This window comes from Rana temporaria, chromosome 2 (assembly GCF_905171775.1).
Source record: "Rana temporaria chromosome 2, aRanTem1.1, whole genome shotgun sequence".
Lineage (NCBI taxonomy): Eukaryota > Metazoa > Chordata > Amphibia > Anura > Ranidae > Rana > Rana temporaria.
Genome location: NC_053490.1, coordinates 522818831 through 522843987, shown reverse-complemented (window position 1 = coordinate 522843987; position 25157 = coordinate 522818831). Strand labels below are relative to the sequence as shown.

The 25157-nt window shown below is 48.3% G+C and overlaps 1 protein-coding gene across 3 annotated transcripts in view; it reads right to left on the bottom strand.

The window, feature by feature from the left end:
- Positions 1 to 25157, bottom strand: part of ILDR2 (immunoglobulin like domain containing receptor 2) — a 272738-nt gene that overhangs the window by 46957 nt on the left and 200624 nt on the right. For all 3 annotated transcript variants that reach the window (XM_040339086.1, XM_040339087.1, XM_040339088.1), the window contains 3 exons: positions 9302 to 9448; positions 7454 to 7624; positions 4243 to 4356 (listed from right to left, as the gene is read on the bottom strand). In XM_040339086.1, coding sequence (XP_040195020.1) covers positions 4243 to 4356; positions 7454 to 7624; positions 9302 to 9448 — 432 coding nt within the window. The remainder of the gene's footprint in view (positions 1 to 4242; positions 4357 to 7453; positions 7625 to 9301; positions 9449 to 25157) is intronic.

The window sequence follows — 25157 nt, the reverse complement described above, 5'->3', positions numbered from 1 at the left end:
CCGGCGTAAGCGCGCCTAATTCAAATTGTGAAGAGGTGGGCGTGTTTTATGTAAATAAACCATGACCCGACGTGATTGACGTTTTTTACGAACGGCGCAGGCGCCGTCCGTGGACATATCCCAGTGTGCATTGCTCCAAAGTACGCCGCAAGGACTTATTGGTTTCGACGTGAACGTAAATTACGTCCAGACCCATTCACGGACGACTTACGCAAACTACGTAAAATTTTCAAAATTCGACGCGGGAACGACGTCCATACTTATAGCCAGATTCAGACAGACTGGCTTAACTTTCTGCCGGTGTAGCGTATTGTATTTACGCTACGCCGCCGTATGTTTCAGCCGGCGTAGCATATCGTATTTACGCTACGCCGCTGTAAGTCAGAGAGGCAAGTGCTGTATTCACAAAGCACTTGCCTCCTAAGTTACGGCGGCGTAGCGTAAATGGGCCGGCGTAAGCGCGCCTAATTCAAATTGTGAAGAGGTGGGCGTGTTTTATGTAAATAAACCATGACCCGACGTGAATGACGTTTTTTTACGAACGGCGCAGGCACCGTCCGTGAACATATCCCAGTGTGCATAGCTCCAAAGTACGCCGCAAGGACTTATTGGTTTCGACGTGAACGTAAATTACGTCCAGCCCCATTCACGGACGACTTACGCAAACTACGTAAAATTTTCAAAATTCGACGCGGGAACGACGTCCATACTTATAGCCAGATTCAGACAGACTGGCTTAACTTTATGCCGGCGTAGCGTATCGTATTTACGCTACGCCACTGTAAGTCAGAGAGGCAAGTGCTGTATTCACAAAGCACTTGCCTCCTAAGTTACGGCGGCGTAGCGTAAATGGGCCGGCGTAAGCGCGCCCAATTCAAATTGTGAAGAGGTGGGCGTGGTTTATGTAAATAAACCATGACCCCACGTAAATGACGTTTTGAACGAACGGCGCATGCGCCGTCCGTGGACGTATCCCAGTGTGCATGCTCCAAATTACGCCGCAAGGACTTATTGGTTTCGACGTGAACGTAAATTACGTCCAGCCCCATTCACAGACGACTTACGCAAACGACGTAAAATTTTCAAAATTCGACGCGGGAACGACGTCCATACTTAACATTGGCTAGGCCAGCTATTTGTTGGACTAACTTTAAACGCCTCACGTAAACGGCGTATCTTTACTGCGACGGGCAAGCGTACGTTTGTGAATAGGCGTATCTCGCTGATTTACGTATTCTAGTCGTAAATCAGCGTTCACGCTCCTAGAGGCCGGCGGAACTAGACAGCTAAGATACGACGGCGCAGGCTGTCGTATCTTAGCTACATTTAAGTGTATCTCAATTTGAGAATACACTTAAATGTACGACAGCGCAGATTCAGAGTTACGACAGCGTATCTACTGATACGCCGGCGTAACACTACCTTGGACTAACTTTACGCCTGAAAACGCCTTACGTAAACGGCGTATCTTTACTGCGACGGGCAAGCGTACGTTCGTGAATAGGCGTATCTCGCTGATTTACGTATTCTAGGCATAAATCAGCGTTCACGCTCCTAGCGGCTGGCGGAACTAGACAGCTAAGATACGACGGCGCAGGCAGTCGTATCTTAGCTACATTTAAGTGTATCTCAATTTGAGAATACACTTAAATGTACGACGGCGCAGATTCAGAGTTACGACGGCGTATCTACTGATACGCCGGCGTAACACTACCTGAATTTGGCCCTTAACATTGGCTAGGCCAGCTTTTTGTTGGACTAACTTTACGCCTGAAAACGCCTTACGTAAACGGCGTATCTTTACTGCGACGGGCAAGCGTACGTTCGTGAATAGGCGTATCTCGCTGATCTACGTATTCTAGGCGTAAATGAGCGTTCACGCCCCTAGCAGCCGGCCTAAATAGAAAGGCCGTTGTATCTTAGCTAGATTTAAGTGTATCTCATTTTGAGAAAACACTTAAAGATACGACGGCTTAGATTCAGAGTTACGACGGCGTATCTACTGATACGCCGGCGTAAACCTCTCTGAATCTGGCTATATGTGATCCAACATTTTGCACCATGGACATGCTCATCAGTGAGGGAATTCTACCCTCGAAGAGAAGAAGGTAATAGAAAATTGAAGCTGTACGGAAAACAATACATTTAAAGGTTTACAATCGTGTTATCTCTAAATAACTGTAAAGAAGAGAAATTACAATTATCACAGGTAGGAAATGAAATGCTTGAAAAGCAGGCACATCATTGGTAGCTGTGTAACGTTCTTCATATCGGTCCTACACACTTGTGATGAAGCATATATACGTTTTATTATTACATTGCACTACTGAAAGACTTCTTATACCGTTTACAAAGGATCCATTGACACACGGCAAATTACTTTCATTGTCTCCTACAAGAAAAATGTGCTAAACAAATTTCTATCCCTCTCGTCGTAGGAAAGAGCCAGCAGGAGCGAGAATTATGGCGGCAACGTTAGCGCAGAGACAAAAGGCAAACAAAGCTGGCTGCTTAGATATAGGACAAAAACATACAAGGGGGTCTATTTATCAATGGTTTCACACCAGATTTACACATTTCCACATAATATTTTATTAGAAAAATAGTACACCCATTCTACAGCATGTATTATCAGTGGGGGAGGGGGGCGCAGTTGTGGATCCTTGCCTTGGGGGCTGTAGTACCCTGTCCTGGTACTGCCACCATATATACCCTTTAACACACTAGCACAGCAGTGGTCAACATTCTTGATAACCGGTGGGGGAGGGGGGCCCACAGTGCAGCTATTGCCATCACCAAAGGGCCCCCCCTTAAAAAAAAATGGTATTCAGTCTTAAAGACAGCAAATACACAACAGGATATAGTCAAAGACTATTGGCATGATCCAAGAGATGGTCAGAGACTGCAGACACACTACAAGAGATGATCAGAGACTGCAGACATGATGCAAGAGATGATCAGAGACTGCAGACACAATACAAGAGATGATCAGAGACTGCAGACATGATGCAAGAGGTGATCAGAGACTGCAGACATGATACAAGAGATAATCAACGACTGCAGACATGATGCAAGAGATGATCCGAGACTGCAGATGTGATACAAGAGATGATTAGAGACTGCCGACATGATACAAGAGATGATTAGACTGCAGACATGATACAAGAGATGATCAGAGACTGCAGTCATGATGCAAGAGATGATCCGAGACTGCAGACATGATACAAGAGATGATCAGAGACTGCAGACATGATGCAAGAGATGACTTGAGACTGCAGATGTGATGCAAGAGATGATTAGAGACTGCAGACATGATACAAGAGATGATTAGACTGCAGACATGATACAAGAGATGATCAGAGACTGCAGACATGATACAAGAGATGATCCGAGACTGCAGACATGATACAAGAGATGATCAGAGACTGCAGACATGATGCAAGAAATGATCAGAGACTGCAGACATGACGCAAGAGATGATCAGAGACTGCAGACATAGTACAGAAAATGGTCAAAGACTATGGACACGATGCAAGAGATGATCAGGGACTGCAGACATGATACAAGAGATGATCAGAGACTGCAGACATAGTACAGAAGATGGTCAGAGACTATTAACAGGATTCAAGAGATGATCAGAGACTGCAGATATGATGCAAGAGATGATCCAAGACTGCAGACATGATGCAAGAGATGATCAGACTGCAGACATGATACAAGAGATAATCAGAGACTGCAGACATAGTACAGAAGATGGTCAGAGACTATGGACACGATGCAAGAGATGATCAGGGACGGCAGACATGATGTAAGAGATGATCCGAGACTGCAGACATAATGCAAGACATGATCAGCGACTGCAGAGGACTAATCTCAGGTTCACTCTACCCTGATAATATGCACACCAGGATATGTTATGATTTTATACTGTCAGCTACTGTGAATTAAAAAGCAGAATATTTTGAGTCTTGTGGGTTTGCGCGCCTATACCTCCAGTATGTGAGTCTGTGTTATTGTTCTGTACCATGAAGCAAAGTTCTGATGCAGATAATAGAATGAACATCCGTGAACAGGCAGAGAAATGACAGCGCTAAGAATAGGTGACTCATTGTGTGGGAAGTCATCAACTATTAATAAAATGATGCAATTTCGCAGAGGTTCAGGATTCTCAGATTAAACAGCGACTCTGGTGTGCTAAGTTTAGTCTTTCACTGATGATGTACTGTACAGAAAAACACTTACATCTCTCTCGCATCCGGCGGGATGGGTCGAACTGGGCTAGTTCTTTCTCCACGTAATAAAGGACCTTCATGGAATCTCGCTCCTTGTCGGCCTGAATGCGGTAACCCTTTCGCACTGTGAAAACAGAGAAATACGTAGCTATTTTAAAGTCCAACTCTAGTCATAACTGGTACTTTAGGCTTGCTGATTGCTTACACCACTCTGAGGCCTCGTACACACGACCGGATCTGTCCGTTGGGATTTATCCGCGGATCAGTTCCAGCAGACAAATCCGGTCGTGTGTACGGCCTAGAGGACAATTTTCGGCGGATATTTCTCCAGCCGACGGTTTTCAAGCGGATAAAAATTTCTTAGCATGCTAAGAAATCTATCCGCTGGAAACCTGTCCGTCGGACGTGTTCGGTCGTCTGTACAGACTCACCGGATAAGTCCAAGCGATCCCCATCCCTCGCATGAGTCAAAGTGATTCGACACATGCGTGGAAGTATTTACCTTCCAGGGTCGCGCACGTCGCCGCGTCATCGTCGCGGCCACGTCACCACGTATGTTTTCCGCGGGGATTTTGATCTGATGGTGTGTACAGCCATCAGATCAAAATCGGGAGCAGAAATGTCCGCTGGAAACGGTCCGGCGGACCGTTTCCAACGGATATCCTCTCGTGTGTACAAGGCCTTAGCTTACTTAGGGGGTTATCCATGTAAAGCCTTGGAAAGTTGGGAGAGAGATGTTGGCACCTTCGAGGAGGACCAGTGGCATAGTGTCTTGGAATATGTTCACCTTAAGAGGAAGTAAACCCTCTGGGGCAGATCCACAAAAGAATTATGCCGGCGTATCTATTGATACGCCGGCGTAATTTTAAACTTCCCGCGTCGTATCTTTGTTTTGTATCTACAAAACAAGATACGATGTCATCTGGGATCGATCCGACAGGCGTACGTCTTAGTACGCCGTCGGATCTTAGGTGCAATTTATCCGCCGGCCGCTAGGTGGCGTTTCCGTCTAATTCCGCGTCGAGTATGCAAATTAGCTAGTTACGGCGATCCACGAACGTACGTCTGGCCCGCGCATTTTTTTACGTCGTTTGCGTTCGGCTTTTTCCGGCGTATAGTTAAAGCTGCTATCTGGTGGCGTACTCAATGTTAAGTATGGCCGTCGTTCCAGCGTCTAATTTTGAAAATTTAACGTTGTTTGCGTAAGTCGTCCGTGAATAGGGCTGGACGCCATTTACGTTCACGTCGAAAACAATGACGTCCTTGCGACGTCATTTAGCGCAATGCACGGCGGGAAATTTTAGGGATGGCGCATGCGCAGTTCGTTCGGCGCGGGGACGCGCTTCATTTAAATGAAACATGCCCCCTACTCGCCGCATTTGAATTCCGCGCCCTTACGCCGCGAGAGATACACTACGTCGCTGTAACTTATGGCGCAAATTTGTTGTGGATTTGAAACAAAGCCAAGTAAGTTACGGCGGCGTAGCGTATCTTAGATACGCTGCGCCGGTGCAGATCTATGTGGATCTGCCCCTCTATGTCTCCCTGTAAAGGTAAAGCATAATGGGCTACTATGCGTGCACACAGGAGCCGCCTTTAACGGCATGCCCACGGCTTGAAACGGCACAGCATGCCCTTTTTAAGACGGCGCATGCGTCGTTGAAGGTGTCGCTCTGGGAAATTGCAAATATCTCCGAGACCATGTAGGTCTCGGAGATATTGCAAGCACCTACAGGTAAGCCTTAATCTAGGCTTAGCTGTAGGTGCAAATTCTCCCTGAGGGTTTACAACCACTTTAGCATCCCAGAGGTTTTCACAACTGTACATTATTTTGCAAGCTCACTACACCAATTGTAAATTGCATGTCATGGACCTATTAGATTCCCCAATCTGCTGTTGTTGTGACAAGGGCAACCTTATTCATATGCTTTGGTGTTGCCCAAAACTACACAGGTACTGCATAGTTGCCAAACCCTCGTCCCGATCGGAGGCTGTCCCGATTTGGGATTTTGCCTTTTGTCCAGGGAAATCGGGAATGTTTTTGGCTCTGCAGCAATTCTGGCTCCAACAAAATGGCTGCCGGCAATGCCGCGAGAGCTCTTTCCCCTTGCGTTCAGTGTAGAGGGGAGGGGGCTTGATCTGTGCTGCCAATGAATCGGCTTTTCTCTTCACAATTCTCCAGCCGGGGTTAGCTGCACGGATCAGCCCCCCCCCCTCCACTGAACATGAGGAACGAGAGGAGGCACATGCCGTACCCCCCGTCTCGGCCTGGGGACACTCTGATGGGGACACTGATGTAAGAGGCACTCCGCTGGAGACACTGATTTAGGAGGCACTCCGCTGGGGACACTGATTTAAGAGGCACTACGTTGGGGACACTGACTGCTGGGGACACCTAATGTAAGGAGGCACTGCGCTGGGGACACCTGATGTAAGGAGGCACTCCGCTGGGGACACCTGATGTAAGGAGGCACTGCGCTGGGGACACCTGATGTAAGGAGGCACTCCGCTGGGGACACCTGATGTAAGGAGGCACTCCGCTGGGGACACCTGATGTAAGGAGGCACTCCGCTGGGGACACCTGATGTAAGGAGGCACTCCGCTGGGGACACCTGATGTAAGGAGGCACAACGCATATTTTTTTTTTTACAATGTTGCCAACTATGGTACTGGACCAAGGTATTGGACCTTATGAATACATTGGCCCGGATTCTCGTACCACTTACGCCGGCGTATCTCGAGATACGTCGCGTAAGTGTCAATGTGCGCCGTCGTAGCTGTGTGCCGTGCCCATAGAAATAGATATGCCTGAAAATAGGTTTCCTACGACCGACGTAAGTTTCCTATGCCGTCGTATCCTGGGCGCATATTTACGCTGGCCGCAAGGGGCGCTCCCATTAATTTACGGTTTGAATATGCAAATGAGTGAGATATGCCGATTCACGAACGCACTTGCGCCCGGCGCATTAATATACGCGGTTTACGTAAGACGTACGTCGGTTTTAAAGTTAAGCCTCATAAAGCAGGTGTAAGTCATGTTAAGGTATGGACCAGGGAACAGCCGTCGTATGTTACGTCGTTTACGTAGTAGTACATGAATAGGGCTGGGCGTAGATTACGTTCACGTCGTAGGCAGTGAATCGACGTATCTTAGGGAGTATTTCCGACGTGATTCTGAGCATGCGCACTGGGATGCGTCCAACATCACAATCTCCAATTACCATTTTGCCCCGGTAGTGAGTCACTTTGCACAAGCGGGGGCACATGCTGCTTTTCCATTATCATTGGCGGTGGAGCAGGAGCTACAGGAACGGTGGAGATGTAGTACGGAGGGCAAGCGGTGGGAACGGCGGGTGGATAACCGACTTTGGCAGCTTTTCCTGCTTCATATACTAAAAGAAAGTAAAAGGAAAGGAACAATTTTATTGTATTATCATACTTATGAAAATTTCAAACTAAACATAATGATAAAATATATAAGTGAAGGTTACCCTCAGTAAAAACCACAGAGAAGGAGAAGACGCAGGGCAAGCCGCCGAGGAAACCGCCGGGAGGAGACGCAGGGGAAGCCGCAGGGGAAATTGCCAAGGAGGAGACGCAGGGGAAATCGCAGAGGAGGAGACGCAGGGGAAATCACCAAGGAGGAGACGGAGGGGAAATCGCCGCAGAGGAGACTCAGGGGAAGCCACAGAGGAGACGGAGGGGAAGCCGCCAAGGAGGAGACGCCGGGGAAGCCATTGAGGAGACGCAGGGGAAACTGCAGAGGAGGAGACGCAGGGGAAGCCGCTGAGAAGGAGATGCAGGGGAAACTGCAGAGGAGGAGGAGACACAGGGAAGCTGACGAGGAGCGGCAGGGGAAGATGCCATGAAGCTGCTGAGGAGGAGGAGACACAGGGGAAGCTACCGGGAAGCCACTGTGAAGGAGACACAGGGGAAGCCGCCAAAGAGGAGACACAGGGAAAGCAGCCGAAGCGACGCAGGGGAAGCCACCGAGGAGGCGCAGGGGAAACCGCCAAGGAGACGTAGGGGAAACCGATGAGGAGGAGGAGACGCAGGGGAAGTCGACGAGAAGGAGGAGACACAGGGGAAGCCACAGAGGAGGAAGAGATGCTGGGGAAGACGCCGTAAAGCTGCCGAGGAGGAGGAGACACAGGGTAAGTTGCCGGGAAGCCACCGAGAAGGAGGAGAAGCAGAGGAAGCCGCTGAGGAGGATGGGACACAGAGGAAGCCACAGAGAAGGAGGAGATGCTGGGGAAGACGCCGTAAAGCTGCCGAGGAGGAGGAGACACAGGGTAAGCTGAGAAGACGCAGGGGAAGCCGCTGAGGAGGAGACGCAGGGGAAGCTGGCGAGGAGACGCAGGGGAAGCCGCAGAGGAGAAGGAGACGCAGGGGAAGCCACCAAGGAGACACAGGGGAAACCGCCGAGGAGACGCAGGGGAACCCGCTGAGAAGGAGGAGACGCAGGGGATGCCAACGAGAAAGAGGAGACACAAGGGAAGCCACAGAGGAGGAGAAGATGCTGGGGAAGACGCCGTAAAGCTGCCAAGGAGGAGGAGACACAGGGGAAGCTGCTGGGAAGTCACCGAGGAGGAGGAGACGCAGGGGAAGCCGCTGAGGAGGAGATGCAGGGGAAGACGCCGTGAAGCTGCCAAGTAGGAGACACAGGGGAAGCCACCATGAAGCCGCCGAGGAGGAGGAGACGCAGGGGACGCCGCCGAGAAGGAGACACAGGAAGGATCCGAAGCTGCCCACGACCTAGATGGGGTAAGTGCGGGGCTGGTGGGCAGACCCCCCGGAAATGGAGCACCAGCCGCCACTGGCTTTGCCCATTCAAGTTTTGGGGGCATAAAAGATCATTTCAGATGCCAACAGGCAACCAAAAAGTCACCAACATAGTTAATTCGATTTGCGTTAATAAAAACTGCTGCCATTCTCAGATTCCTTCCATTCCTGAAATGGGGCATGCTCTAATACGATCTGAAAGAAAACAGGTGATGCCTGCTCCAAGGACCTTCCAGTAAGCCGAGCTTCAACATTCACTTAATGAAGAAATCAATGGTGATACTTACAGGCTCGAGGGCAGCAGCAGGTCTCCGGGCAGCAAGGGCACCTCACATAACAGCAGCAGCTATGTGGGCAGCACTGGCACCAGCATAGGCCCACCATGGTGAAGAAGAGAAATATCCCGAGGATGACCAAGCAGACAAAAACCCATTCTGGAATCAGACATAAAAAGGGAATTAATGCAGAAATATTCAAATCTAGTTTAGATGAAGAATGTCGGACATTAAAGTGGAGTTAATGGATTGATATTTGTGACAACATGGAAGGGTCCCCCCAGACAGATGGAAGGGTCCCCCCAGACAGATGGAAGGGTCCCCCCAGACACATGGAAGGGTCCCCCCAGACACATGGAAGGGTCCCCCCAGACACATGGAAGGGTCCCCCCAGACACATGGAAGGGTCCCCCCAGACACATGGAAGGGTCCCCCCAGACAGATGGAAGGGTACCCCCCAGACAGATGGAAGGGTACCCCCCAGACACATGAAAGGGTCCCCCCAGACACATGGAAGGGTCCCCCCAGACACATGGAAGGGTCCCCCCAGACAGATGGAAGGTTCCCCCCAGACAGATGGAAGGGTCCCCCCAGACACATGGAAGGGTCCCCCCAGACACATGGAAGGGTCCCCCCAGACACATGGAAGGGTCCCCGCAGACAGATGGAAGGTTCCCCCCAGACAGATGGAAGGGTCCCCCCAGACAGATGGAAGGGTCCCCCCAGACAGATGGAAGGGTCCCCGCAGACAGATGGATGGGTCCCCCCAGACAGATGGAAGGGTCCCCCCAGACAGATGGATGGGTCCCCCCAGACACATGGAAGGGTCCCCCCCAGACAGATGGAAGGGTCCCCCCAGACAGATGGAAGGGTCCCCCCAGCTATCCTTTGTAAGGCAGACAGATCCTATTCAGTATTCATGTGGCTGACGAATTCCAATGCAAGGCAAAATGTTACCTTTAAATGTCACTAAACACTTAAAAAAAAAATCGATATTTTTATATGCGTTTGGTAAAGCTGAACATCGGGCACAAAAACTTTCATTTAAATATATTCCCCAAAGCCATACATCTAATTTGTGTCCACCAACCAAGATATTACCTTGGAAAAGTAGTAGTGACATCCAAGGCCGGGACGGGGGGCAGGAGGGGCGGCTGCCCTGGGCACTGTGGCATCACGTGAAATAGGGGGGCACCACAAGGAAAATGGGGGGGGGATTTGTGCTCGGAAGGGGAATTCGGGGGGGGGGGGGTGTTAGTGGGTAAGAATTGTTGTAGATGGGCAAATTTAGGGGTGTGCTAGGAATAGGGTGTTTGGGGGGGGGGTATATGTTGAGGGGGGTGGGGGAATAGGATTTATGCTAGGAGGAAGGATTTGTGCTATATAAGTAAAATGGTAGGGGGGAAATATATTTTTTTATGTGGGGGGGGGGGGGTTGTGCTAGGAGGGGAACCTTGTAGGAGGGATTTGTGCTAGGATGGGGAGATTGGGGAGGGGACTGTGTGCCGGAAGGGGGATTTGGAGAGGAGGGAAAGGATTTGTGCTTGGAGGGGAAATTTGAGGGGTAGAGAATTTGTGTTAGGAGGGGAGTTTTTTGTTATTCTTTTTTTTTTGGGGGGGGGGGCTTGCTGGGGGCATATGGGGGGGGAAGATATGACCTGGGGGGGCGGGGGCAACGATTTGTGCTGGGAGGGGGGATTTCAGCAGGGGGGCAGGTTTTTACTTGGAGGAGGGGGAATGTATGCTTAGGGGGTGAGCTTGCAGACTAGTGATTGCCAACACAGGACTCTGGGCTGTGATTGGACACAGCCGATCAGCAGGTCCCGGCCATGAATCAATGGATAGGACCTGCTGTCAAAATCCTGCCGTGTCCAATCACAGTGAGAGTCAGTGGGTACGGTTTAAAGAGGCCAGCGAGGTACAGGTATGTCACGTGTCTGTATGGGCCACCCAGGGGCGGACTGACCATTGGGGTTCTCGGGCACCGCCCGAGGGCCCCATGCCACTAGGGGGCCACATCAGGGTTGCCAGGCTCAATAAAACCAGGGACAGTATGTAAAAATCTATGTTTTTTTTTACATCTGTCCCTGATATGTCCGAAACTGACATGCTTTTGATGTGAAAATCCTGAGATTTTAGCTGCCCCGCCTCTGCACTGCCTCCTGGCGTGGTGGCCATCTGTAAGCCCGGGGGCCCCATAATCTTCTATTGCCCGGGGGCCCCATGAGTTGTCAGTCCACCCCTGGGGCCACCCATCCACAGTACATTGCGTGTGGGCGGTCCTAAAGTGGTTAAAGCGGAGCTCCGCCCACCGCTGCAAAAATTAAAAGCCGCATACTGCAACTGCTGATTTTTAATAATTGGACACTTACCTGTCCTGGAGTCCAGCGATATCGGCAACACAGCTGATGTTTCCATCGGTTGTCGGGTGCTGCCGCCGCCATTGTGGGTAAGGGAACCTGGCAATGAAGCATTACGACTTCACGCCGGGAACCCTACAGCGCATGCGCGAGGCACCGCTGCCCTCTCCTACTGGCCCAGCGGTGGGGGAAGGAGGAGGGAGCCGAGCTGGGATGTAATTCGCTGCGACCCGGACTCCTGGAAGTGGGGACAGGATGCCTGTCAAAGACCTGCTCCCCCCCCCCCAAAAGGTGCCAAATGTGGCACCGGAAGGGGGGGGGGGGGACAAATGAGCGGAAGTTCTACTTTTGGGTGGAACTCCACTTTAAAGTGATTGTAAAGGTAATTAATTTTATTAAATAGCAAACATTTTATACTTACAATGGCCGTGGAACTGTCAGTTAAAGCCACGCCGTGCCGTATCGCAAAAAATGGCCCGGTCAAATGCTTCCGGGCTGAAGTGGTTAAAGAGCACCTGTCATTTCAGATCCATCATGGCAGCACCTGTTAGCGGGCATCCACTCACTTGCTGCCCTAACTTTTGTGCAAACCAATCGATAAACGCTTATTGCGATTTTTTTTTTACCAAAAATATGTAGAAGAATACGTATCGGCCTAAACTGAGGAAAAAAATTGTTTTTTTAAATATTTTTTGGGGGATATTTATTATAGCAAATATAAAAAATATTGCTTTTTTCTCAAAATTGTTGCTCTATTTTTGTTTATAGCGCAAAAAATTTAAACCGCAGAGGTGATCAAATACCACCAAAAGAAAGCTCTATTTGTGGGAAAAAAAAGAACATAAATTTTGTTTGGGTTCAGTGTCGAACATCCGCGCAATTAGCAGTTAAAGCGACGCAGTGCCGAATCGCAAAAAAATGGCCTGGTCATTAAGTGGGTAAATCCTTCCGGGGCTGAAGTGGTTAAAGAGCATGTGTCATTTCAGATCCATCCTGACAGCGCCTGTTAGCGCTTATCCACTCATCTGCTGCCACCCCGTCCCTCATCTTGTTGTGTCACCACTGCATCGCCAGCCATCCCATTAAAGTGAATGGGACTGTCGGTGAGTCAACAGCGGGACAGAGGAGGAGCCAACAGCGGGTCAGAGGAGGAGCCAACAGTGGGTCAGAGGAGGAGCCAACAGCGGGTCAGAGGAGGAGCCAACAGCGGGTCAGAGGAGGAGCCAACAGCAGGTCAGAGGAGAAGCCAACAGCGTGTCAGAGGAGAAGCCAACAGCGGGTCAGAGGAGAGCCAACATCGGGAGAGAGGAGAAGCCAACGGCAGGTCAGAGGAGGAGCCAACAGCAGGTCAGAGGAGGAGCCACCAGCGGGTCAGAGGAGGAGCCAACAGCGGGTCAGAGGAGAGCCAACATCGGGTCAGAGGAGAGCCAACATCGGGTCAGAGGAGGAGCCAACAGCGGGTCAGAGGAGGAGCCAACATCGGGTCAGGAGAGAGCCAACATTGGAACAGAGGAGAAGCCAACAGCGGGTCAGAGGAGGAGCCAACAGCGGGTCAGAGGAGGAGCCAACATTGGGTCAGAGGAGAGCCAACATCGGCTCAGAGGAGGAGCCAACAGCGGGACAGAGGAGAGCCAACATCGGGACAGAGGAGAAGCCAACAGCGGGTCAGAGGAGGAGCCAACATCGGGTCAGGAGAGAGCCAACATTGGAACAGAGGAGAAGCCAACAGCGGGTCAGAGGAGGAGCCAACAGCGGGTCAGGAGAGAGCCAACATCGGGTCAGAGGAGGAGCCAACATCGAGTCAGAGGAGGAGCCAACAGCAGGTCAGAGGAGAGCCAACAGCAGGTCAGAGGAGGAGCCAACAGCGGGTCAGAGGAGGGGCCAACAGCGGGTCAGAGACGGAGCCAACATCGGGTCAGAGGAGGAGCCAACAGCGTGTCAGAGGAGAGCCAACAGCGGGTCAGAGGAGGAGATGACAGAGATGACAGTTGCTCTTTAAAAATTCTGATTTAAATCAAGCCTTTTTACTAGTGATTTAAATTGACTTGATTTAAATCAAATCTACCCCGATTTTTGGGTTTACATACACTTTAACGTGTGTCAGTATGAAGCCAGACGAGAACAACATTTTTTCGAGTCGTGGCAAATTTTAAAAGCCATTCTCATAAAATGCTCTGAATGAGAGATAAATTCAGAATGAACATGCTGCATGTAATTTGATCCTACTGTAAGTCGCTGCTGTAGAGTCTTTTTCTACTCTTTGATTGTATAATATTCTATCACCATTGGCGGTGGGGATAGCAGGAAACGCGCCCAATGATTGTAACAGTGAAGAAATGTGTAAATGTAATGACTGGGGTCGGGTCTGGTTAATGCTTTCTGTTACATATGGCTGCCCTGTGTATTCAGTTGTGTATTCTGGGTGTTCTGCGTTCCTTTCTTTCCAATGCTTCCTCCCAGGTAGCTCCCTCTTCCTATGATTTGGGCACACAATGCTGTCAGTCAATGGCTGGGTTCTGGGAATGTGGCAGTGACAGCGGGTAAACTTTCCTCCAATTGTAGCTTTTAGATGAATAATGATTTCCTCGCACAGATGAGACAAGGACACTGAACAGCGCTGACTGATCGAAACTGTCTAAGAGAAACGTCTCAGCCTCTCTTATCTCTCTCCGGAACACGGCGGAGCCGCATGACACATAATACCACAACGCACGCTGGAATGAGACACATTGATGAAAGAAGGAAGATGGGATTTTAAAGGTGCCAAGCAAACACATTTTCTTTGTAAAAATAGCAAAATTTTATTTGAACACTTTAACCACTTAAGGACCGGACCAATATGCTGCTAAATGACCCAAGGGGTTTTTACAATTCGGCACTGCGTCGCTTTAACAGACAATTGCGCGGTCGTGCGACATGGCTCCCAAACAAAATTGATGTCCTTTTTTTCCCACAAATAGAGCTTTCTTTTGGTGGTATTTGATCACCTCTGCGGTTTTTATTTTTTGCGCTATAAACAAAAATAGAGCGACAATTTTGAAAAAAATGCAATATTTTTTACTTTTTGCTATAATAAATATCCCCCAAAAACATATATAAATTTATTTTTCCCTCAGTTTAGGCAGATACGTATTCTTCTACATATTTTTGGTAAAAAAAATCGCAATAAGCGTTTATCGGTTGGTTTGCGCAAAATTTATAGCGTTTACAATATAGGGGATAGTTTTATTATTATTTTTTTTTACTACTAATGGTGGCGATCAGCGATGTTTTTCGTGACTGCGACATTATGGCGGACACTTCGGACAATTTTGACACATTTTTGGGGCCATTGTCATTTTCACAGCAAAAAATGCATTTAAATTGCATTGTTTATTGTGAAAATGACAGTTGCAGTTTGGGAGTTAACCACAGGGGGCGCTGTAGGAGTTAGGGTTCACCTAGTGTGTGTTTACAACTGTAGGGGGGTGTGGCTGTAGGTCTGACGTCATCGATCGTGTCTCCCTATAAAAGGGAACACACGATTGATGCGCCGCCACAGTGAAGCACGGGGAAGCCGTGTTTACATACGGCTCTCCCCGTTCTTCAGCTCCGGGGAGCGATCGCGAGGGGGCGGCTAGAAACGAATAGCCGCGCCCTCGTCCCGGATCGCTTACCGCGGGAATCAGACCGCCGCATGTAGCGGGGGGGGTCCTGATCGGACCCCCGACCCACGTCTAGGCAGGGACGTACAGATACGCCAATGTGCCTGTACGTGCCATTCTGCCGACGTATATGTACATGCGGCGGTCAAGAAGTGGTTAAAACCAACATATAAAACCATCATACAGTATCCATGCGACTATGGTACAGGTGCAGTGACTTTGGCTCCACATGTTTCGCCAGGCTATGGCTTCTTCAGGAGACTTTTATACATAATCACTGTGTGATACCCCAATATAGATCTAATAAAATCAATATAATGGACCGTACATCAGCAGGGTGTTCCAAGGAGATTTCAGTGAAACGGCAGGAGAGAATACAGGACACAAGATTAGCCTGTCAATATATCACTAAGAACTGAAATAAGGCCAGAAGAGCTTAGTCCGATTCACAAAGATCAGTTATACTTCAGTTCTTAAACATCCAATAATGGATTCCCGATGGGCTGCTTAACATATATCTTATAGGTTCGCTTCTTCCCATCTCTCCTGGGGCAGGCCATTGCAAAAGAAGCAGTCAAGAGCATAGGCGTCTGCAGGTAGGGGCAAGGGGGGTCAAGTCCCCCCCCCCCCCCCGGCAGGGCTGGTGCTACCTATAGGCAAGTGTGCATATCAATCGACATATCATGTCCCAGGGCATGCCAATGATTTATCTTCTCTCCTCGGACTGCCAGCTGTGTGTGCTCTGCCTAGACGTGTGTGAGAGGCCCAGCATTTTCTTCTAGATAGGGGGCCCAAAAACACCCACTGCATGGGGCCCCAGCCTCATCTGAGCTGCTTGGCACGTGCAGCAGTTGTTGGAGCCTTCCATCTGCCTTTTCTGGGGTTAGCAATCCATTTAATTCCCTCTAATGTCATCTGAAGCTTGCAATGTAGAAATTGATTGGAGGGGAGCTCTCCATACTAATGATTGTGTGTGTATGGGGGTGTAATGTATCTGGGTGTATGGGGGTGTAATGTATATGTACTTTGTCCGCAGTCTCTGACCATCTCCTGGTCTATGTCTACAGTCTCTGACTGTAATGACATTGTCGAAAAGGGGCAGAGCATGGGTGACCTTAAAATAATGCCCCCCTGAAAAACATTCTGTGGACGCCCATGGTCAAGAGGGTCCCTTTTGCACCCCCCCCCCCCCCACCATCTCCGGCATCCAATGTCCATTCACTAGAGACCGGTGACATCACTGAGAATGTAGCCTATCCATTCACTAGAGACCGGTGACATCACTGAGAATGCAGCCTATCCATTCACTAGAGACCGGTGAAATCACTGAGAATACAGCCTATCCATTCACTAGAGACCGGTGACATCACTGAGAATACAGCCTATCCCTTCACTAGAGAGCGGTGACATCACTGAGAATACAGCCTATCCATTCACTAGAGACTGTGACATCACTGAGAATGCAGCCTATCCATTCACTAGAGAGCGGTGACATCACTGAAAATGCAGCCTGTCCATTCACTAGAGACCGGTGACATCACTGAGAATACAGCCTATCCCTTCACTAGAGAGCGGTGACATCACTGAGAATACAGCCTATCCATTCACTAGAGACTGTGACATCACTGAGAATACAGCCTATCCCTTCACTAGAGAGCGGTGACATCACTGAGAATACAGCCTATCCATTCACTAGAGACAGATGACATCACTGAGAATGCAGCCTTAAATTTTTTTACTTTTTGCTATAATAAATATCCCCCCAAAAAAAGAAGTTTAGGCCAATATGTATTCTACATATTTTTGGTAAAAAAAATCACAATGGCCCAGATTCACAAATCACTTACACCGACATATCTCGAGATACGCCGCGTAAGTGTAAATATGCGCCGGACTCTTAAACCAAGATACGCCTGAAAATAGGCTTCATCCGACCGACGTAACTTTCCTACGCCGGCGTATCGAGGGCGCATATTTACGCTGGCCGCAAGTGGCGCTCCCATTGATTTCCTATTCAAATATGGAAATGAGGGAGATACGTCGATTCACGAACATACTTGCGCCTGGCGCATAATATACGCGGTTTGCGTAAGTCGTACGTCTGACGTAAAGTTATTCCCCATATATGAGGCGCAACTCATGCTAAGGTATGGACCAGGGAACACAGCCATCGTATTTTACGTCGTTTACGTAGTACGTGAATAGGGATGGGCATAGGTTACGTTCACGTCGTAGGAAGTGATCCGTCGTATCTTAGGGAGTAGTTTCGACGTGATTCTGAGCATGCGCACTGGGATACGTCCACGGGACGGCGCATGCGCCGTTCGTTTTAAGTACTTGTATGGCACTCGGCCCATCATTTGCATGGGGTCACGCCTCATTAGCATGGCTCACGCCCACTTCCACCTACGCCGAAGGAACCCAGCGCAGTTTGGGAGGCAAGTGCTTTGTGAATTCGGTGCTTGCCTCTCTGCGCTGCTTTGGCGTAGCGTATATTAGATACGCTACGCCGGCATAAATATGCGCCGATGTATGTGAATCCGGGCCAATAAGCGTATATTGATTGGTTTGCGCAAAAGTTATAGCATCTACAAAATAGGGGATATGTTTATGCCATATTTATTATTATTATTATTTTTTTACTAGTAATGGCGGTGATCATCGATTTTTAGTGGGACTGCAGCGGACAGATTGGACACGTTTGACACTTTTTTGGGACCAGTGACATTTATTCAGCGATCAGTGCTATAAATAGCCACTGGTAACTGTATAAAGGTCACTGGCAGGGAAGGGGTTCACACTAGGGGGCGATGAAGGGGTTAAGTTTGTCCTAGGGAGGTGTTCCTAACTGTGGGGGGAGGGGACTGACTGAAGGAGGAGAGAGATCGCTGTTCCTGATTACTAGGAACAGCAGATCTCTCTCTACTTCCTTGATAGAATGGGGATCTGTCTGCTTACATACACAGATTCCCATTCTGTCTCTCTCATGAGCAATCGCGGGTCGCCGGCGGACATCGCAGCCCGGCGTTGCGGCCGACATACACCTACGGTGGTTTGCACAGCCGCGGCGGCCTACCAGACAGTGGCTGGTCGGCAAGACGTTCAGGGGGGGGGGATATGATCACCATGTACAAATACGTAAGTGGTCCATATTGATAACTTGGTGTTGAGTTATTCACGTTAAGGTCATCACAGAGGACAAGGGGGCACTCTTTACGTCTAGAGGAAAAAAGATTTCATCTCCAAATATGGAAAGGTTTCTTCACAGTAAGAGCTGTGAAAATGTGGAATAGACTCCCTCCAGAGGTGGTTCTGGCCAGCTCAGTAGATTGCTTTAAATGTACATAATATACCGTATATACTTGAGTATAAGCCGACCCGAATATAAGCCGAGGCATCTAATTTTACCACAAAAAATGGGAAAACGTATTGACTCGAGTATAAGCCTAGGGTGTCCATCTGCGTGCCTCACTGTGTCCATGTGCATGCCTCACTGTGCCCATGCCTCACTGTGCCCATGCCTCACTGTGTCCATGCCTCACTGTGTCCATGCCTCACTGTGTCCATGCCTCACTGTGCCCATGCCTCACTGTGCCCATGCCTAGACTTACGTACATAGGCGTGCGCACAGGGTGTGCCAGGTGTGCCTGGGCACACCCTAATCACCCTGTGTGGTGCAGATTGCACCAAAATATACTGCGTTAAATGTGCACTAACGCACAGAAAAATACAGCATTAAATGGCACATAACACACTGAAATATACAACGTTAAACATGCCCTAATGCACTGAAATATACAGCATTAAACCTACAGTAATGCACAGAAATATACTGCATTAAACGTGCAGTAACGCACAGAAATAGACCCCTGATATTTCACCATAGCTCCCTAATGGGGCTCCTAAAATAAAAAAAATATAATAAAAATAAAAACTACTGACACTGTCCACCATCAGTATACTGTATACACACATCCAAATATGTTTGCGCTTTGGGATGCACACCCTAATGCAATAGGCTGCGCACACATATGCTTACGTATAACATGGGAGTATATAGAAGGGTTGCCCGGCTTTGAAAAATCTGTGTTTCCCGGCCGTAGGTCCCCCAAACAGAAAACTTTGCACACTTGTAGAGGAAGAGTGGGGCTACATGTGTGCCAAGTTCGGGTCCAGGGGACCTACGACTGGCCAGTACCGAGTCCCCAAAGTTACCAGAGAAATTACCATTTAACATGGGAGGCTATGGAAGGGGTGCCTGAGTTTGAAAAATCGGTACGCCCCAGCCGTAGGTCCCTCGGACAACAAACTTTGCACACTTGTAGAGGAAGAGCGGGGCTATATGTGTGCCAAGTTCCAGGTCCAGGGGACCTACGACCGTCCGGTACCGGGTCCCCAAAAATCCGGGAGATCAGGTGCAAAAAGGTGACTTTAGTATAAGCCGAGGGGGGCATTTTCAGCACAAAAAAATGTGCTGAAAAACTCGGCTTATACTCGAGTATATACGGTCAGGGCTTTTTTTCAGGGGGAACTCAGTTCCACCACCTCTGGCTCAGGCCCTTTGGTGCCTGCTCACCACAATCACTTGTAAACACAGAAGTCTGGTTTCTATGTTTACAAGTGACAGCTCTGCACTCTGTGTGCAGTAACCCACCTGAATTCTGCACTATGTTATGGAATGCAATCCTGGTATTTAATGCCCCTTTAAGACCCTTCTACTGTTTGTGAAATATGAACGGGGTCGTGGTTGAGTTCCTGCATCTATTTTCTGAGAAAAAAAGCTCTGTATACGGTAACTGGGTACTGACATTTATAGGTAAAGTTGTTCCGGGGAAAATCCGATTGCCTCTCGGGGGATCAGGAAGGAATATTTTGCCCCTGCTGTAGCAAATTTGATCATGGCTCTGCTGGGGTTTTTCGCCTTCCTCTGGATCAACTGTGGGTATAGAATTGTGTATATGGGATTGTATTATTTTTTTTTTTTTGGGTTGAATTAGATGAACTTGTGTCTTTTTTCAACCTAATTATGTAACTGGAGTTGGCATATGTTTAGATTGTCATACATTTAAAAAAATATATAAAAAAAATCTCAGAGGGGCATATTCTTATAGATCTGAGGCGGCAGAACGTATGTCCTTTACGTTACGCCGCCGCAAGTTTAAGTGGCAAGTGCCTGATTCCCAAACCACTTACCTGTAAACTTGCGGCGGCGTCGCGTAAAGTCCACCCGCGCAAGCCCTCCCAATTCAAATGATCCTGGTAGGGGGCGTGGATCATTTAAATTAGGCGCGCTCCCGCGCCGATCGTAATGCGCATGCTCCGTCGGGTAAATTACCCGACGTGCATTGCGCTAAATGACGTCTCAAGGACGTCATTTGTTTTGACTGTAACGTAAATGGCGTCCAGCGCCATTCACGGACGACTTACGCAAACGACGTTAAATTTTCAAATTTCGACGCGGGATCGACGGCCATACTTAACATTGAGTACGCCACCTAGGGGGCATCTTTATCTTTACGCCGCGTATCGCTTACGGAAACTACGTTAAAACACTACGGCGGGCAAGCGTAGGTTAGAGAATCGGCGTGACTAGTCATTTGCATATTCTACGCTGACCGCCACCTAGCGGTCAGCGTAAATATTGCAGCCTAAGATACAACGGCGCAGGCCGTCGTATCTTAGGCATGTTTAAGTGTATCTCATTTTGAGAATACACTTAAACATAGGATCGGACTTACGTCGGCGTATCTGCTGATACGCCTGTGTAAATTATTTGAGAATATGGCCCAGTGTCATTATAATTTTCTATTTGGTGTCAAGGCCTCTCAGTAGATATTATTGTCTCTCTCTGTGTTTTATAGATTTGCACACAAACATAGAAGTATAGACGGGGAATGGATTCAGTAAAAAGCTCATTATCATTCTGGAGTGGGGGAGTTCACTATGGAAACAATAATGTTCTTTTGTTATTTTTGCCTCGCTTCTGCTCTTCCTATTATTATGTTCTTGAGAATATTCTAACGCTCAGTCTCAGGACTCTTCTCCAGAACACAGATAAGACTCTCTTCACAGGTACTCCGTGACTGCCGATCCTGACATCACACTTGTGTTGCTCAGTCCATTCACATAGAATGCTGCAGGGTTCCATTGTATACTCCTAATGACCTCCCACCATCCATCTAAAGCCTTTTATATTTCTATAATACCTTTCTTATACTGGGCTCCCAAAAAATAGAACATGTAAAGCCTGTTTTTTTTTAAAGAGTATCTCCACTTTTGTTGAAAAAATCATCCCCGTCTGGGTGATCGATGTGCATTGCAGGGATTTTAACAAACTTTTTTGTTGCAGGTTTCTACCTTTTGTTATTCTGAACAAATATCTGTTTGTTTGTCTGTGTCCATGAGCAAAGTGAATATGAATGGAAGTGATTTTATAATTATCAACCAGCTGCTGCACTTGCAGGGTTCTAATGAGGAAAGTTAAAGGAGTTGTAAAGTAAAACATTTTTTCACCTTAACCAGTTCCCGACCTCCTCATGTACATATACGTCAGCAGAATGGCACGTACAGGCACATGTACGTACCTGTACGTCCTCTGCTAGACATGGGTGGGGGGTCCGATCTGGATCCCCCCCGGTACATGCGGAGGTCGGGTCCGCTCGGGGAGCGATCCGGGACGACGGCGCGGCTATTTGTTTTTAGCCGCTCCGTCGCGATCGCTCCCCGGAGCTGAAGAACGGGGAGAGCCGTATGTAAACACGGCTTCCCCGTGCTTCACTGTGGCGGCGCATCGATCGGGTGATCCCCTTTATAGGGAAGACCCGATCGATGATGTCATTCCTACAGCCACACCCCCCTACACTAGTAAACACACACAAAGTAAACACTAAATGTTACAGCGCCCCCTGTGGTTAACTCCCAAACTGCAACTGTCATTTTCACAATAAACAATGCAATTTAAATGCATTTTTTGCTGTGAAAATGACAATGGTCCCAAAAATGTGTCAAAATTGTCCGAAGTGTCCGCCATAATGTCGCAGTCACGAAAAAAATCGCTGATCGCCGCCATTAGTAGTAAAAAAAAATAAAAAAAATAAAAATGCAAAAAAACTATCCCCTATTTTGTAAACGCTATAAATTTTGCGCAAACCAACCGATAAACGATTATTGCGATTTTTTTTACCAAAAATAGGTAGAAGAATACGTATCGGCCTAAACTGAGGAAAAAAAAAATATATATATGTTTTTGGGGGATATTTATTATAGCAAAAAGTAAAAAATATTGCATTTTTTTCAAAATTGTCGCTCTATTTTTGTTTATAGCGCAAAAAATAAAAACCGCAGAGGTGATCAAATACCACCAAAAGAAAGCTCTATTTGTGGGGAAAAAAGGACGCCAATTTTGTTTGGGAGCCACGTCGCACAACCGCGCAATTGTCTGTTAAAGCGACGCAGTCCCGAACTGTAAAAACCCCTTGGGTCTTTAGGCAGCAATATGGTCCGGGGCTTAAGTGCTTAATGCAATCTATGCATTAAGGTGAAAAAATATCTGATGCTGCCACCCCCCACCCCGAGCCCCCGTTATACTAACCTGACCCCTCAAAAGTCCCACGCGCGGCCCCGAGATCCTCTACGCCGATCATCCTGGCCGCTGATTGGCTAGAGTGGATAGATTGAGAGCAGCGCAGCCATTGGCTGGCGCTGCTGTCAATCACATCCAGTGACGCAGCGCGCCGATTGATACAGTGAGCTGTATATAATATGGCCGTATATATTTGGGAAATCGCCATATGCAGAAATTATGGATGAAAAATGGGTGCAATAATTAATTAGAAAAATTAAAAGGATGAAGAAATTAATAAAATGATTATCAGATTCAGCTTAGAAAAAGAGGTAAAGTTTCGCTTTACAAAGAATACCCAATCACATGCAAGGAAAATAAGAAAAACAGCATTTTTACTTGCACATGATTGGAGATCTTCTGCTCCTTTACTAAGCTCTGTAGCAACTGCTCTTGCAAAGTGCACAATCTATTTGCCTTTAGTAAATCAACCCTGTGTGTGATGCTTTTAGTAAGGGAAGTGATGGATGGTATTCCCTGCTTTGCAGGGACACAAAATCCATCCCTTCCCCTCCCCCCCCCCTTGTCAGGATGGAGCTCTGCCTTGTTTACATAGACAGAGCTCTGTTCTATGTCCATGCCTGATGATTGATGGGTTCTGGCGAACATCAAGTGCCCGCCACCCGCAGATCGACTTCTCTGTGACTAATCACAGCAGAAGCGGCCCGCTGGCGGCGAAAGCGCCCCCTGCAGGTGGAAGTGCAGAATCGCGTATATATATATACTAGAGGTGCACCGAAATGGAAATTTCAGAAACGAAAACGGAAATAAATAAAATTGTCAGGCGAAACCGAAAATGACTTTTTTTTTATTTTTTATAATTGTATGTTAAAACACCACCCCCACAATCACCTCCTGCCACCATCACCTCACCCACCCCCTGCCATGGTACCACCATTACCTTTTCCACCATCACCTCATGCCCCCACCACCTCCTGCCAGCATTACCTCACCCACCTCCTGCCACAATGCCAGCATAACCTTCAACCATCACCTCATGCCCCCACCACCTCCTGCCACCATCACCTACTGCCACCACCAGCTTCTTTATTACCTTAAAGCTGGACATGGCTGTGCTGTGCTGGGCTCAGGGCTGTGTTGTGCTGTACAGGACTGGGCTGTCACGGCTCCGTCCTCTGCCTATGGCGAGTGCACTGCACGAGCCAACGAGTGTCACTGCCAAAGTGTCCCTCCTGAGTCCCCCTGACTCGATCGGCTATTCAAAAATGGCGCCGGGTGGCGCCATTACGTAACTGCGCATTCGCCGCTCGGCCGAGCGAATACGAGCTTTCCCGAGCCCGAAGCCTGGCTCGAGAAAGCTTGTATCCGCTCGGCTGGGTGGCAAATGCGCAGTTACGTAATGGCGCCACCCGCCGCCATTTTTGAATAGCTATCGAGTCAGGAGGACTCAGGGACACTTTGGCAGTGACACTCTTTGGCTCGTGCAGTGCACTCGAACGGAGCCGTGACAGCCCAGCGGACATCTTTTTTACGGGCACCCGATGCCCATTATCGGCAATTTTTAAGCTGTTTCGACATGACGGTGCATCCCTAATATATACATGATTCTGCACAGGAGGGCCGCCCTGTAGCAGTAAATTTTCTATAGGGCGGTCCTTAACTGGTTAAGAAGCATTAATGGGAGCCTCCAATAAAGCAGACCACTGCATGTAACACTTACTATATGAAGGAGGTTTTTATCTTTCTATCTATTCCTTTATGTGTATAAATGGGACGTTTGTATTTCTGGCGGACAGCAGTGCATAGTACGGAATAATCTATAAGCTCTTCTTCATATCTCATATGACTGACGTCAGAGGACATTCATCTCCAACGCCGGGAGATAAGAAATAGGAGCTCCTGAAAGATAATGCTCTATATATAGATTTTACATCACAATGTCGGGTCGCGTGTGCATTGGGATGACGCTCTTGTTGAGGTTTTCTCATTTGTTTCCAGGGTTTGATTCTCGGATGATTTCTGCTGGATGGAACTGCATTGTGTGTAATGGATAGATTCCATTTGCTACAGACATAGTCAGAATGTTGCCTCAGACGGTTTCCTATTACAGGCCAAAATGTAATGTCAGATGATTCGGTGTCTGAGCCCCGCCATACCCTGTTAATGGCAGCTTTAAATCGGCAGAAAAGTCTCTTGAAAAAAAAAAACAATGTGTCCCCTGCAGGTTTAAGCATATAATTCCCAACGCAAGTTCCTGAAGTATTGGCTGTGTATGTAGACGG